General features: G+C 36.5%; 1 protein-coding gene across 2 annotated transcripts in view; it reads left to right on the forward strand.

Moving 5' to 3' along the window:
- The window catches only part of RICTOR (RPTOR independent companion of MTOR complex 2), a 73,815-nt gene that overhangs the window by 39,148 nt on the left and 17,973 nt on the right, over positions 1-16,694 (forward strand). For both annotated transcript variants that reach the window (XM_054652679.2, XM_054652680.2), the window contains exons 14-26: positions 70-136; positions 244-324; positions 1,659-1,759; positions 3,233-3,395; positions 3,786-3,887; positions 6,257-6,303; positions 9,089-9,224; positions 9,768-9,967; positions 10,954-11,080; positions 12,253-12,417; positions 12,862-12,938; positions 13,042-13,120; positions 13,972-14,081. In XM_054652679.2, coding sequence (XP_054508654.1) covers positions 70-136; positions 244-324; positions 1,659-1,759; positions 3,233-3,395; positions 3,786-3,887; positions 6,257-6,303; positions 9,089-9,224; positions 9,768-9,967; positions 10,954-11,080; positions 12,253-12,417; positions 12,862-12,938; positions 13,042-13,120; positions 13,972-14,081 — 1,455 coding nt within the window. The remainder of the gene's footprint in view (positions 1-69; positions 137-243; positions 325-1,658; positions 1,760-3,232; positions 3,396-3,785; positions 3,888-6,256; positions 6,304-9,088; positions 9,225-9,767; positions 9,968-10,953; positions 11,081-12,252; positions 12,418-12,861; positions 12,939-13,041; positions 13,121-13,971; positions 14,082-16,694) is intronic.

The raw sequence follows: 16,694 nt of genomic DNA on the forward strand, positions 1-16,694 counted from the left end.
TCTTGTTTTCTTGCAGGAACAATAAGAAATGTACTTTCTAAACTGTTTTCATACTTTTTTCCTCTTTAGGCCTGATCTCATGGATAATTACTTGGCTTTAGTGCTTTCTGCTTTTATTACCAATGGGCTTCTGGAGGTAACTAATGACTTTCAGTTTTAATAGATACTTGCTACATTTTCCTTGCAAGAGTTCAAGCAAGGTGTTATACCTTAAATGTTGTAATGTTTTTTTGCTTTCTGAAGGGTCTGGTTGAAGTGATCACAAGTAGCGATGACCATGTATCTGTCAGAGCAACTATCCTTTTGGGAGAACTTCTGCACATGGTAAATACCACTCTATGTAACTACTTGTGAATAGATACTTGCTATTATAGCATTAATTTGTATTCCAAGCTTGAAACATGTAGATTTCATATGAATAGTGGATTAATTTCACATTATATCTTCTGGCACTTCATAGATTAAAGCCAGTATAATTCAATAGGAAGACTGTTTGGAAAGAATTTAGTGCTAGGGGCTCTGCTCCAAGGCTGTCTGTAGGTCTGACTCTCACTTTCTTGCCATAGCAGCAGTTGTATTTTTAAGCTGGAACCCTCTGAACACTCCCATCAGTAACTGTGTTTGGGAAAAGGACCATTGCTAATTTTTGCTTTTCTAAGAATGATGGTCACTAGGCCTCTGACCAAGTGTGTTTAGCTTTCTGCCTCACCGGGGAGACAGATGAAAATTTATTCATACTCAGCTTGATGTGCTTTTGGTACTCTGTGTTACTCATTCAGGCAATTCCATCTTGGTGGAGTGCTCCTGCTGCAGGGAAACTTCAGCTTCATTCCACTTCTGTGGACCTAAGACAGCTCTTACAGTATCTTCTCTTTCTTAAACTAATCTTGTACTGAGATGATGATACTGTTTTCATAAATACTCCTGTGTACATTTTTTATAATATTATATCCTATTTTTCTGGTTTCCTGAATACTTTTGAATGGGTGTGATTGTTAACTCACACTGGAGTATGCTATAAAGCACAGGTATTTTTTGATTTTCTGAAGGATGATCTGTTAATCAGATATGGCTACTGTTTCTCAAAGACTGAAAAAAATACTTTAAAAATACACTAAATACACCTGTTTATTTAGTGTTTGGAAATGTAAATAATCTCTTTATCTTCATGTTCTTTAGTTTCTAAAAATATTTGCAGAACTATGTATGTTTATTAAAAGCACTTAAATGTCAAGTAACTTAGAATGTTATGTTAATAAATCAGGGGTTTTTGTGCACTAATGCTTTAGTAGAAACATCAGCTTTAATTGGATTTCTGATTTTAGGGTTTTTTAGTACTTTTATGTACATGACATAAGCTCCTGCTTTGCAAGTCTTTGCATATTGCAACTTAAACTCCAGTGGAAACAATATGTACTATAAAACTCTGAAATTGTTTAAAGTGACTTGTTAATGTAATTCAGTTGATTTGTTAGATCACAAATTCAAAATCATGTGGATAATTATGCTCTGACATTAAGCAAAATGTAATTTTGTTGTCATAAATTTGTTAAAATCTTGTGAAAAGTGGTAGATTCTTGAAATGTTGATCCTAAAAAGATGGATGAAATCGTTGTAATAAGTTATTTTAGCGGGTCTTTTGTTGGGTTTTTTTGTAGGCAAACACAATTCTTCCTCATTCTCATAGCCATCACTTGCACTGCTTACCAACACTGATGAATATGGCAGCATCCTTTGACATCATGAAAGAGAAAAGACAGTAAGAATTATATGTTACATTTGAAAGCATAAAGTTCTGTCACAAAATGCTATCTTCTCTGAAACTTTCTAATGGAAGAAATCTAATAATTATATATTCACACGTCTCTAATATGTATTTCTTCAACTTTGTGTTCTTAGTTGGTTTTCTTTGTAGAAGACAAAATCAGTGCGTTGAGGTTTCTTTCACTTGTAAAAATGTATTTGTTAAGGACTCTTGCCATTGCTGATCTGTCTTGTCAGATCAGTATTCTGATATATAACATAATGTTCTGTCTTTCATTGTGTTGTCAGTGATAAATTACAGGATTTTTCTAAACTGTTAGTGTGAAATGATAAATGGTGCTTGTAGAGTACTTCCTAAAAGTGTAGTGCTCTTCTGTTTTTTAGTTTTGAAGGTTTCTTATATGTCATTGGAGAACGTTGCTATGCAATGACAGCATTAGTTTTTCAAAAAAGGCATATCTGAAATTTCAGGAGAGGATATTTCACATGGCCAAAGTGGTGGAGTGAAAAAAAGGACAAAGGGCAGAAGACAGATGCTTATACATTACCTGAATTGTTGTCCTTGTTGGTATTTCTGGACACACCTGATAGAGTAGTAAGAATTCCCATTTCTGTTGAAAGAAAGTGGTTTTTTAGAAGTAGTATTTTTTGTTTGAGGATTTTGTCATTGGTCAGCACTCTACACTGTTTTATGGTCTGAAAAATTGTAATCTTTGTGTTACAGATTAAACTTAAATAAGTGACAAATCCAAAGGTATTTGTTTGAAAATAAAATAAAAGCACTCTCCCACACTATGACAATTTTTGTTTATGGGGAAGAAAGATTGACTTGACTCCTCTTTTTAAGACTTCTTTATTTTTATTTGCTCAGTAGGTGGGGTTTTTTCTGCTACCATTGTTTTGTAATTAACTGGTTTTACCCCTGTCAGCTGTCATTCGAGTTACTTCCTATCTTTTCCCAGAAAGCAGAAACATGCTGTTGCTGAACTGTTCAGATATAAGAGTAGGGAGTGTACTGTTGATAGTCCTGCCACCCTTGCAGAGAGGCAGGATGGGGATGAGAATGAATGAGAGACACTTTGTTACTCTAAGTTGAAGCTAGCGCTCTCAACTAACAACTTCACTGCAGAATGTTGATCTACTGTGATATGTTACAATGGAAGTCAACTTTAAACTTTCCAATATCCTCTCTGAACTGTGACAGACACCAGTAATTGCAGAGCAGAAGAAAAGTTATCAGTAAGAATACTACTTCAGTGCTAGAAACTCCAAAAGATAATTTTCTGTATAATTTTGATATGAGACTGAGTCTTGTGGTTGTATAAAAATGTGTCTCAAGAAAATAATTTTCTTTGTTTCAGAATTGTTGGTCAGCTCTTTCTTGAACTGTTTACTGAGAAGGTGGTGGTCCTCTTTAGTCTGATAACAATTGCCAAGTACTAATTATAGTATTTCTTTTTTCTAATAGGCGGGCAAGTGCAGCACTCAACTGCTTAAAACGTTTTCACGAGATGAAGAAAAGAGGCCCTAAACCTTACAGCCTCCATTTAGATCATATTATTCAGAAAGCCATCTCAACACACCAGAAAAGGGATCAGTACCGTGTGCAGAAAGACATCTTTATTTTAAAGGTATTATGATAATTCATTTTTCAAACCTGAATTTGACCCTGTGTTGGGGAGACTTGTATCCTACCCCTCAAGCTTCACTCAGTGTAATTCAGAATCATTTGTGTGATTCTATGTAGTATTTTTTTATCTCATTTGTCTTGCAGACACTTATGGATACTAAATTGCATTTCTGTAAATTAAGGAATGAAATTCCAATAACTTTTAATACTTTTTGCGACCAGTTGTGATCCTTAATGCAGTACACTTAGATCCTTAACACAGTACTATAACCATACAATTTACTGTAAAACACAGCACTTTAATGATTTTTACATGAGCAGTAAGTAGTTCATGTGGCAAGACTGAAAAAGATGATGCAGGGAAACCTGTTGTTTCATGTCTGTATTCCAGGATACCGAAGAAGCACTCATCATGAATCTTCGAGACAGCCAAGTGCTCAATCACAAAGAGAACCTCGACTGGAATTGGAATTTAATAGGGACCATACTCAAGGTGAGCTTACAAAGGCCATGATAATATGTTGGAGAAAAAGTCTTTTTCACTTGTGAGCTTTGGCTTTCTAATATTCATTCCAGAATACATCTAATAATTGGTTTTATTTCAGGAAATTAGAATCTCCAGGGTTTAGTCAGTGCTGCTGTAGTCTCTTTATATGCAACCCTTAAACTACATTAAAAAACGCATGATAGTTAAATTCACAGTTTCCTAAGAAGCATGTATTAAATGTTTTATGTTTTTATTTGTATAGAAATCAACTTTATAGAATTAGTATATTGTCTTTAAAGCTGCTAATACCTCAGACTGCAGAGGGGTACTGCTATGTTAAGATTCATAGCAGATTTTTTTAAAATAATGTGAGCTGAAGGTTTTAGTAAGAGGTGGGTTCTAGATCAAACTTCAGATGCTTAGACTGAACCATGTATGAAAACTTCATTAAATGTTTTGAACTAATGCAAATACTTCTATAGCAATGATTTCATTACAGAATTAATTTCTTTTTACAATATAAAGGAAATAACTAATGGGGTGATGGGCATTGTTTTAAATATATTTATATATCTTAAATATATTTAATGCACAGATTTTAAGATACTACCTCTTTTTGTAAGCAGAAAATATACTTTGCTTGACTAAGAAAACTTTCTAAATACTTAATATTTCAAACCAAAATTATTCCAAAATGTCATTCTGTGCATCAAAGCCATCCTTGAGCTGAATAGCATTCTCTTACTGTCTTCTTTACTGTGTTGTTACAAAGATGGTCAAAGTACAAAAAAGGCTTAATGGTGACAGTCATAATCAAGACTATGTTGTTTTTTTGAGAAAAAGAAAAGAAACTAAATATTTCTGTGCCTTTTTTTCAGGGACCGATAAAGTTGAAAGAGCAAGAATCTGTCTGGTATAAAGACCTGAATATGTATATGACAGTAGCTTTGCTCCACCAGATTTCACTGTTTAAAGACTTTTTTACTGCCATTATACCATTTACTGGGTTACTATATAACTATTATTAGTCATAGTTACTTTTACCTTTGATTCCCTATTAAAGATATTACCAGAAAACTGTTTTTCAGAATCTCACTGTTAGTATGTGTAGTATTTTAACAGTGGAAGCTTTATGTAGTTGACCTCTGTGTTTTGGGGTATTTTAAACTGAAATTTATGTCAAACAGCCAGTTTCTCTGCCATCTCAAACCTCCCCAGCAATGTATTTTCTAGTGTCATGTCAAAAAGTTCCTAATGTCTGAAAACTGGGGACTCCTTTCTGAGTGAGAAGTGTGTATGTTTTCTGGCTTACTTCTAACCATTTCTGTCCGTGTAACACCAGCATAAACTGAGATAATGTTACCAGAGTGGTTGTCTTTAGTCCCCTAATGAGCAGGATCCAGATTCCAGTGTCTGAAATTTGTTACCTCATTTGGCTGCTCACCTCCCCCTTGTCTGTTGCAGCCTTGTATCTGTGGAGCATCAGCTCTCTAACCACCTCATTGTGTGCAGTTCAGGTGGTGCCTTACTACCTTTTTCACTTGCTCAGCTTGTTGTCTAAGCTGCTAAAAGAGCAGCAAAAGTGTCAGCCTCATCTGTATCTGGCACTATTACTTGGTGTGATCAATTTTACTAATCATTAACTAGTGCTGTGTGTGTCTTAATACTGGAATACCAACTGGAAATGTAGAACAGTGCTGCATAGATAGGAAAGAAGAATGTTTGATTCACTTTTTTGCCATTCCTGACAAGAAGATACTCACTAGTAGCAACAGAAAGAAATCTGAAACCATAGAGACAACAGATGGTTGTATAAACAGAGGAAAATGTAATGGGAAGAAAGAATAGATCCTAAAGAGAATATTATTTCTCATGTGCTCCTTCTTAATGTATCTGAGAAAGCATCAACAAGGGAGTTTAAATACCATTTTAATAAGCAGCATTTTTAAGTGATCTGTAACAGAATAATGATTACTTTTAAGCCAATCTGATGAATATTCAAAACAGTAGCTAAAAATTATTTCCCTGTTATGCATATCAAATTTTTTGTTATTTGCAGAAAAGAAACTAAGCAAAATTGTTTATTTTTCATCAGCTTCTCATACTTTTTTTGTTTTCATTACAACTGTGGTCTTGTACATATAGTATGTGGCCAATATTCCCTGTCCTTCTCAAGAGAAAAATTGAACAATTCTTGAAGCAGGCAGTGTGGGCTTTTCAATAAAATAATGTCTTTTTTTAAGACATAACATTAGGTGCAAGAAAAGTTTCTGATTATTAAGTAAATACAACTGATAGAAGTAAGTGAATTTTACTGACTAATCAAGGACTGATGTACAAGTTTCATATAATGCTATATTTGCTGTTTTTTCTAGTGGCCAAATATAAATTTAAGGAACTACAAAGATGAACAGCTGCATAGGTATGTAAAAATTATGTAGACTTCCTTTGAAGAAAGAAATTTGGAAAACTGTCCTTTAGTACTGCAGTAGAATATTCCCTAGATGTATCACGTTTCTAAAAGCTAATCTATAGATAAGAAGTTAAGGTGTAAATTTGGATAATTAAGTTGCAATATTGGCTTTAAATAAACATGTGTTTAAGCTTCTTTTCTATGCGCAGGTGCTTTATATATTTAGTCCCAGGAATCATACCACTTCTGCAAATACTATATTTAACTTTAAACCTTAGAAATGTTACTGCTTGATATATCAGTCAGAAGTGTTTTTATGTCAGAGCTTGGAAAAATTTTACAGAGTTAAGTCCATAGTTGTATGGGTTTTTAACTACAGCTTTCATCAATATCCAAGAGGAAATTATTTCTAGTTGCTTTTAATAGCAGGAGAAACATGTGTGATTTGGAAAAAAAAACGACCAAACAAACAAAAAACCTCCAGTACAGCTCTGGTTCCTTTCATGTCTGTTGTCAGTAAGACATGTTTATTACTTCTGTGCCTGTGTGGTCATAGTGTTACTAATTAGTTCTTGGATGTGCCTTTTAGCATGTGTTTCAGAAATAGATTACATTATTTTGAAGAATAGGTCAGTACTTGTGGGCATGAAAAAGCTACTTCCTGAACTGGGGGAAAACCCAAAAGATAGAATATATGCTGAAAGGCTCCTGTGGCTCTGCTTTAAATTTTTACCAAAAAGTAGTTGGGGTACTTTTATGATATATTTACAGCATAAACAGTAGTCCCATTGTTATCATAACCGTGATTTAATTTTACATTTGCATTTTTTCTGGGTTTTCCTGAAATGTTAATTGCCAGTCTGTACTTCAGGGTAAAGGATTATTTTCCAAATATGGTAGTTTATAACATCGGTTCTCTAAAGCAGTGTCTGCAGTTCTGACTATGACACCAACACACACTCCTCAACCTCCCTATGTGGGACAGTGTTCCTGTTCCATGGTTTTGTGCTGCAAAATTGGTCAAGCATTGTTCAGTGCCTCAGTGATTTAACTCCAAATAAATTGGGAAAATCTAGAATTGAATTGGTGTAAAGCTTCTGTAGTTCATTGATCATTTCTGCAGAATTGGGAGCTTAATGGCTTTAAAATGCTGTTTCTCCTGTTTAATTATAAGTAACTAAGCCCCAAATCTCTTTTGTTTCACTGCCGATGATAAAAAAAATTCTGCTGCTTTGCTTTTCAAGTGTAAATTACATTTATTTCTCCTTCTATAAATTGATCTTTTTTTAATGTTAGTGTTGTTGTGATGATCTTACAGTTGTAAAAATGAAATTCCAGTAATTTTTTTAAAGATTCCTTCAATTCAGAGAGATACATTTCATGCAGTGTATGTATACATACAGGATCACAGAATCATGAAAAAGACCTCAAAGATCATTGAGTCCAATTGCTAAAGTCACTGCTAAAGTTTTTAAGTGCCATGTCTATGTGTCCTTTAAATCCCGCTGGAAATGGTGACACCAACAATTCCCTGGGCAGTTCAAATGCCTGACCTCTCATTTAGTCCAGAAATTTTTCCTAATATCCAATCAAAACTTCTTTGGGGCAACCAAAGGCCTTTTTCTCTCATTCTGCCACTTGTCACCTGGGAGGAGAGACCACCTCTGCCTGGGTGCAACCTCTTGTGATGGAGTTGTAAAGAGCACGAAGGTCTCCCCTGAGCCTCCTTTTCTCCAGGTTAAACAGCCCCAGCTCCCTCAGCTGCTCCTCACAGGACTTGTGCCCCAGACCCTGCCCCAGTTCTTTTGTCCTGGACTTGTTCCAGCACCTCAGTGTCCTTGCTGTATGTAGTGAGGGGCCCAGGGGCACCAAAACTGAATGCATCCATGTTGATGAGCGCACATACGCGCTTAAATATACACATAGATACATATGCGTATAAATTTGTGTGTCAATATATATTTATTGCTGGTAACCCTGGATAAAATGCTTTTTATTTTACGAAACTTAAGTCCTCAGATTTCCTTTGTAATTGGTCCTGTGTTTGGAGTTAGGTGTAGTGGACTACTCTGGCTTTTTCAAATATGAGTACAGTTTTGTAATTAAGTTTTTTAATATCTGACATATCTGCCTTCTGATGGAACATTTTGTGTTATTTTAAAGCACAAATTTATATTTTGAAGAATTTGTGAGAGGAGGATCTCTGCTGGAGACTTATTCCTGTGATGCAAAACTCAAGCTACATTGCTTACTGTATTTTTAAAAGTCTGAGAGTGTGTTAGCAGTGTGTTATGCTTCAGAAATGGTTAAGTCAGGTGTCTGGAAATAGTGTTGCTGAATAAATGAGGTTTTTTCCTGTCAGAACATGAAAATGTGTTTTACAGATCCAGTAGCAGTAACTATAATAGCTGAAGAAAGCTCAGGTCACAAGTTTCTTTTTTAAGCTGTTTGTTAGTCTAGATAATACTGTCTTTGAAACTTGCCACAGGATAAATTACAGCAGAATAAATTATGAGAATGAGAAGGAAGATACAGCTTCTGAGAGCATATAGTTTTAAGTTCCTTTGCTTATATTAGGCCATGGTATAGAAAACCCCTTGTAATGCCCAGTACAGCAGCATCTCTGAAATTGTCTGGTTAGAGTCACTTCTGTTACCTGCTACTCTTTTGATAAATTTTTAAGACTTACTGCCAAGAAACCAAGTACAACCTGTTTTTTCTAGCATCATTTTGTACTGTGAGACTGTCTCCTTGTCATACTGAAAAATAGCCAATTCTATTCTACTTTCTATAGGTTTGTAAGGAGATTGCTGTATTTTTACAAGCCTAGCAGTAAACTCTATGCTAACCTGGATCTGGACTATGCCAAGGCGAAGCAGCTCACTGTTGTGGGTTGTCAATTTACTGAATTTCTTCTTGAATCAGAGGAGGTAAGAAATTTTCAGCTATAAGACCAGAAGTAGAATGAGTAGTCTTGTTGAATGCCACCTGCAACCTTAGTTTTTGGTAAAGACTTCTGAGATTTTGGGTGTTAAATCTAAAATCATCAGTGTAATTAAGAAATACAATGTGAAATATTGAGAAAGATGACCATGTTTATGTAGAAGTTTTATTAAATACAGCTTTGTTAAATTCAACTTAGAGTTTGAAGGAATTTTTTTTATTATTGATGGTGTGTATAACTTTCCTTTTTGAACTGCTTCTTTTGTGCTAAAGACTTTTATGCCTCAGGTCAGAGGAAAATATCACTGAATAATACTTTGCCCCTTTCCTAGAAAGAGAATTAATCCTAAGATATCTCCATTCTTAGCTCCTTTTATTTGCCTTGAAACTTATTCTTTAGTCTGAATTGTTTTCCAGCCTGCATTTCTGTATTGTGTTTGTACATTTTAAGAAATTTAAAGTAGTGAGTTTCGGTGAAGAAGAAACACATTTCTATTACTAACAGATGCTATTCCTCTTTATTTTGCTAGGATGGACAAGGTTACCTGGAGGAATTGGTTAAAGATATTGTACTTTGGCTCAACTCTTCATCAGGCATGAAGCCTGAACGTAGTCTTCAGAATAATGGGTTACTAAATACCCTTAGCCAGCACTACTTCCTGTTTTTTGGTACTTTATCTTGTCACCCTCATGGAGTGAAAATGCTTGAAAAATGCAATGTTTTTCAGTGGTGAGTGCTTTTATTTGGTTTGAGTTGTACTTGCAGTATAGTAGTTATGCAAATTCTAAACTGTGTGAGGGCCACCATCTGAAAAGCTGGAAACTTCAGGTTATTTTGGTGAAGTTACAAGTAGAGGTCCCCATTTTTTTTCTAAAGTCTTCTAATCTGTCATTACTAAGCAGACAGAGGTGACAGACAATTTACTTTTTCCTATCCACACCTGTGTGACAGTGATGCGTATCAGGAAGGATTATAGGGTACTGAAAGACTCAGTGTGGGGAAATAGAAAAATTAACTAAACTAAAAACACACAAACCGTGAAAAAATGGAAAGTACCATACTGTTTGTGAAATGCTGATGTATGTTGCACTTAAAATTTCACTCCAGTATATTTGAGTGGAGTTTTGCAGCTCAAAATTTTGTTGAGGCACAGACAAACTTAGGTTCCTTTGGGAATAAATTGACTGGTGACTAGTACTAGTTTATCAACATATAATAAACTTGAAGTTAAAATGCAAGTGTTTTAATGTACTCCTTTTTATCTTTTATTGTTGATTTTGTTGATTTTTAGAAAGCAAACTTTTCACTGGCTTTAGAAAACGTAATATACAATAAAATCTAGACGGTTAATAAGACTAACTTGATGGCAAACTTTATACACAATGTTTTAAAATGAAGAATTGTTCACAGAGCTTCCTGAGCATTTGTTTTTAAACTGATAATCACTAATTATGCTGACAAAATTTTTACAGGGCAATTATAAAAGATGTTGGTTTGAGGTTTTCCCCTTGCAATTCAGTGCATTATTTCATCCCTATTTCACTTTATAGTTATAACAATTTAAAGTTACTCAGTTTCATACAAGAACATACTTTGTATATCGCATTTATAGTAATAAAAGTATAATTCAAAATACTCAAGTTTAAATTATTGATGGTTCAGGTGGGTTCAAATACTAATTTTATTTTCTTCCTCCTCCCCTTGCATGCCTCCAGTCTTCTTAATCTTTGTTCTTTGAAGAACCAAGATCACTTGTTAAAACTGACTGTTTCTAGTCTGGATTATAGCAGAGATGGATTGGCAAGAGTCATCCTTTCTAAAATCCTGACAGCAGCTACTGATGTAAGTTCAGTTCAACTTACAGTCCTTTGTTACTGCCCTCTACACATTTATTTTATTATTTAAGGTGTATGACTTTATTTTTAAGCTGTTATATATGAAAAGGGTTCTTAGTTTTGTATTCAGAGAAATGAACATCCTACAAGTGTAGCTTTTAAATATGTTGTGAACATCATACCCTGTATTGTATTTTTGCTCAAGAAATTAAGTCCTTCAAATAGAACCTGGGGTCTAAAGTCTTGATATGTATAACTAAGTGCAGTGTGATTATTTGGGTCAGTGGCATCTTTAATAAATTGTGAAGGCATTGATATCACAAACAGAAATCTGTATTTCTAGCAGCACTAAGCATGTTAGCCTTCTAGTAGACACTGTTCTGATAATGGTTGAGGTTACTCTGTGTTGGAACGGAGTAGATACTATAGATGCTGGAATGAGAGGTTGGTTCAAAAATAGGCATTGGGATGTGTTCTTCTGAATCAAAGAAGGTGGATAAGGATAAAAAATATAATTACATGGATTTGGGAGAGGAAACTCCTGACTTTTAAGGTAACGTTGTTAGACAAGCAATCACTGATGTCAGGGAGATAGATGACAAGAATTTGAAATGCAAATAGGAAAGAATGTTCATTACTTCAAATGAAGTTGTTTCTGTTCTCTGAACAGACAGAATATTTTCCAGAATAGATAAAAGAGAGGAGAATGTAGGTGCTAGCTTTAAATGCCTCACTGTATTTTGGAAGAGGAGGACATACATTGAGAATATTTCTCTAACACTGTCAAAGATGTGATGATTCTTATGGATAGAGTGGAGTCTGAAAGTAATGAAGATACTTGAGGTTGAAGGAATGACACATTGAAAGACAAAGCTCCCTACTACTATATTTTTTTTTACTTGCTTCTAAATTCTCTTCAAAAGACATAATAATACAATATTAAAAGATGTAGGATTGGACATTTATGATGACCAATTTACTTGTGATCTTAGATTCAGTTTTCCCATTTGTTGAGATATAAATAGCTCTCTAAAAAACTGTAATTTTAGTAGATAAAGTGTGCATCACAGTTGCTTGCTGCAAAATGCAGTAATTGAAAAGTATTTTTAGAAGTTATAAATCATGAACTGTGTTAGTTATTTTTCTTCCATTCAAGAAAACATTTTCCTTACTTTACAGAGCTGCAGGTTATACGCCACAAAACACTTAAGAGTGTTGCTGAGAGCTAATGTAGAGTTCTTCAGCAACTGGGGGATTGAGTTACTGGTGACCCAGTTACATGATAAAAATAAAACTATTTCTTCTGAGGCACTTGATATTCTAGATGAGGCGTGTGAAGACAAGGTGAGCATCCCTTCTCTTTTTAACCTCTTTTTGATATGCTGCTCTTAAGCTCTTCCCCACTCCCTTCCCTAGTAGCAAAGTACAAATAGGCAAGAAGGTACTGATGATTTCCTTTTTGAATTGTCATTGATGGACTTTAAATAGTTTATAATAAGACCCCTTGTATGAAACTACTGCAATATTACTTACAAGAAAACATTGACTTCTGGATTATGCCTGTATTTAAATATGAATTGCAACTTACTTTATTCATTATACTTCTTGTGAAGTAATTTATATTTTATGACAGAAGATACCTAAAATTGATCATACTAGGGTTAAGTTAGCATTTGACACTTGTGAAAAACTTGCTGTTTCATTGCAGGCAGAGTGTTGTAATTATTGCAAATCATTTTTGGAATTATAATAGTGCTCAAATACTCTTTGTGTTCTTAATTATTTTAGGCCAATCTTCATGCTCTTATCCAAATGAAACCAGCTCTTTCTCATCTTGGAGACAAGGGTTTGCTTCTACTCCTAAGGTAAATGTTGAATATGCTGTTTGACTTCACATTGTGGAAACAAATTCAGATTCTGGGAGTTGTTTAAATTGCAATGTTAACTGTCTGATTTTTTTTTTAATAGATTTCTGTCCATCCCAAAGGGGTTTTCTTATCTAAATGAAAGAGGTTATGTAACAAAACAGATGGAAAAGTGGCAAAAGGTAATGCTAAGAAGAAAATGTTTGCTGGATATTAGGAGGAATGGTGTAAATATGCAGATTTAGAACAGAGATTCTTAAAAATTATTGCATTTTAATGTACTTGTAAAGCTTGTGCAAATACATTTATTGCATCAGTGATATAGCATTTTTGCTGGTAAAGGTTGACAGAGACTTAGAGTTCCATAGCTTCTCTTCAAATGTGATTTTGATTTACCAAGACCTTTATAAAATTTTGGTATTTCAGCAAATTTTTTAGGAGTGTAGTGACCTTCTAAAATAGGTTTTTATGGAAGGTCGTTATCTAGAGAAGTATGCAAAGTAATGCTGCTTTTCAAGATACCTGTTACCTCTGGTAATTAAAGTTAAACCTAGAGGTCATGAAGACAGAATTGGTTGATGCTGTTAGGAAGTAAAGAGGAACACAAGACCATTAAGAAAAATTCATTATTGTCATAACTTCAATTAAACTCTTCATATGTTATTTTGGTTTTGTAATTGATTATAAGACATTTGTCTCATTCCTGTTGGCAACTTTCTTAGTGGTTTAAGTGTTGCTTCTCAGAGAGTACTGAAATGCATGATGATCTATTGAAATTGAGTGTGTCAGATATGAAGTATTTCTTTCTTCCTTTTTTTAACAAATTCCCTAAAATAATTATGAAATTAATTGTTGACTCACAAACTCCTATGTGTGAAGTGCATTCATTTTCTTGAGCCCTACCTTCAGATCATAAAAAAATTCAGTCTTTCTTAAGCAACCTTCCTCAATTATTTCTTCCTTATAAAGTCTCATGCTATAACACCATAAACCACTAAATGTACTGTGTCAACCCTCGTCTGTTTTCTTACAGGAATATAACCTAAAATACGTTGAACTGATTGAAGAACAACTTAATGAAGCACTTACAACATACCGCAAACCTGTTGATGGGGATAACTATGTTCGTCGGAGCAACCAAAGGTAAATTTAGGAAAATGCATTCTGGGGCACAAGCTGGGGGAACTGATCTGGAGAGCTGTAAACTGAAATGTATGAGGGAAAGGGCTACCAACAGGATTTCAGTTTATTATGCTTCTGGAGCAGTACATCAGCACAGTGTAAGAAACACACAGGATGAACTGGATGCATTGCTTAACTCCCAGAGTTTTAATGTAATTTATTTCAGAGCTTCTATATAATTAGTTTTAGAGCTTTTATGATTCATTTTATTAAGACTTGGTGGATTGAGTGCCATGGCTGGAGTGCTGGAATGGAGGGCTACAGGCTTTTCAGCAGGGATGGGCAGATAAATATATAAGGAAGAGGTTTGATTATACAGCCCTTACAGTTGGTGGTGATGTGGTTGAGAACCTCTGGGTGAGGATTAAGGGGATGGAAAACAAAGGAAGTGATGTAGTGGGTGTCTGCTACTGATTGCTCAGCCAGGATGTTAGTACTGATGAGTCATTGTATAGACAAGTAGGAGAAACTTCTGGATCAGTAGCTCTTGTTCTTATGGGCTTCCTGTGGAAGATTTCAACTTCTAGGCATCAACTGCGGATAATGTAATGCAATGACAAGCAGCCTTGGAAATTCTCAGTAGGAGAAAGTCTGTAGGAGAGATACTCAGTGAGCCAACTAGGAAAGATGCCCTCCTCAACTTGCTGTTTGTGAATGTAGGGCTTATGGGAGATGTGATGGAGGGGAGGTTCTCTAGGCCACAGTGATCATGGCATGTTTAAGTTTAAAATTTTCAATGTAATGAGAAAAAAGCACAGCAGAGTTGCTACTCAGGGCTTCAGGGGAGCTAACTTGGGGAGCTGCTTTAGTAGAGTACATTTTTGAGGCCCAGGAGTCCAGAAATGGTGGTCTATCTTTAGGAGCTATCTTTTAGAAGCACAGGGGTAGGCAATCCCATGTGTTGTAAGTCAAGCAAGCAGGGCAGAAGACCACCTTGGCTGAACAGGGAACTCTTCATGGAGCTCTAGAGGAAAAGGAAATAAACAATCTTGAGAAGATCACCCTTCACAGGAAGGACTACAAAACCATGGTTCACGTAAGCAGAAAGAAGGCACAAAAGGCCAAAGCTCATTCAGGACTGAAGCTGAGTATGTTGTGTGACACAACAGGAAAGAGGAGGTGTGAAGAAAACACTGCATCAATTCTTGCTGAAGATGGTCACCTGACTTACAGGGATGAAGAGAAAACAAGAGATGAATTAAAATGTTGTGGGTTTTTTTGCCAGAGTCTTCAGCAATATTGATAGACCTTGGGCTGCCTGGTTCTCTGAGCGAGAGGTCCACAAATGTGGAAACTGTATCTTTCCATATGTGGACGCTAACATTGTAAGGGACCATCTGTGTCAGCTGAATGTTCACCAGGTCATGGGGCCTGGTTCCCACCAGGCTGAGGGACTAGCCTCATCAGTACTAGCCCACCAGTACTAAAGGAGCTAGCAGACCCATCTCTTATCATCTGCCAAAAGTCTTGTGAGTCTAGGGAAGTCCCTGCTGACTGGAATCTAGCCAGTTTATTCCAGTTTGCAAGAAGCACATAAGAGAAGATCCAGAGAGGTACAGACCTATTAGTCTAACTTCATTTTTTGGGAAAATTATGTAGAAGATTATACTGGGTATTGTTGAAAGGCATTTGAAAAACAATGCAGTCATCAGGAACAGTTAGCATGGGTTCACAAAGGGAAAGTTTTCTTAAACTAAGTTGTTAGCCTTCCGTGGTAAGGTCACCCAGTAGGGTGAAGGGAAGGTGGTAGATGTTGTTTTCCTGGATCTTGGCAAGATTTTTGATGCTGTCCTCCACGTCCTTCTGGACAAGTTGTCATGCTGTGGGATGAGCAGGTTCATGGAGTGGTGGCTGAAGAACTGGCTAAGGGACTGAGCCCAAAGTGTTGTAGTGATGGGGCAACATCTGGTTGGTGACTGGTCACACCAGTGGTGTTCCTCAGGGCTCCATTCCAGGGCCAGTTCTGTATCAGTGCTGGAGGTGAGTGCACCAGTAGCAGGTTTTGCTGATGATCCAGACTGGGAGGTGCTGTGGATTCTCTTGAGGTACAAGAGGCCTTGCAGAGGGATCTAGATAGATTGGAGCACTGAGCAATCTTAAATGGGGTGAAATTTGTCAAGTCCAAATGGTGGATTGTGCACCTGGGAAGGAGTGACACCGGGCACAGGGGTGAAGTAGGAGAGGGGTGGCTCAGGGTGGGTCAGCAGTGCCCGGGCAGCCCTGAGGACAAAGGCCATCCCAGAGCACCGAGCAGGGCACAGCCAAAGCCCATCCCAGAGCACCGAGCAGGGCACAGCCAAAGCCCATCCCAGAGCACCGAGCAGGGCACAACCAAAGCCCATCCCAGAGCACCGAGCAGGGCACAGCCAAAGCCCATCCCAGAGCACCGAGCAGGGCACAGCCAAAGCCCATCCCAGAGCATGGAGCAGGGCACAGCCAAAGCCCATCCCAGAGCACTGAGCAGGGCACAGCCAAAGCCCATCCCAGAGCACCGAGCAGGGCACAGCCAAAGCCCATCCCAGAGCACGGAGCAGGGCACAGCCAAAGCCCATCCCAGAGCACTGAGCAGGGCAC

The sequence above is a fragment of the Agelaius phoeniceus genome, chromosome Z, assembly GCF_051311805.1.
Source record: "Agelaius phoeniceus isolate bAgePho1 chromosome Z, bAgePho1.hap1, whole genome shotgun sequence".
NCBI lineage: Eukaryota > Metazoa > Chordata > Aves > Passeriformes > Icteridae > Agelaius > Agelaius phoeniceus.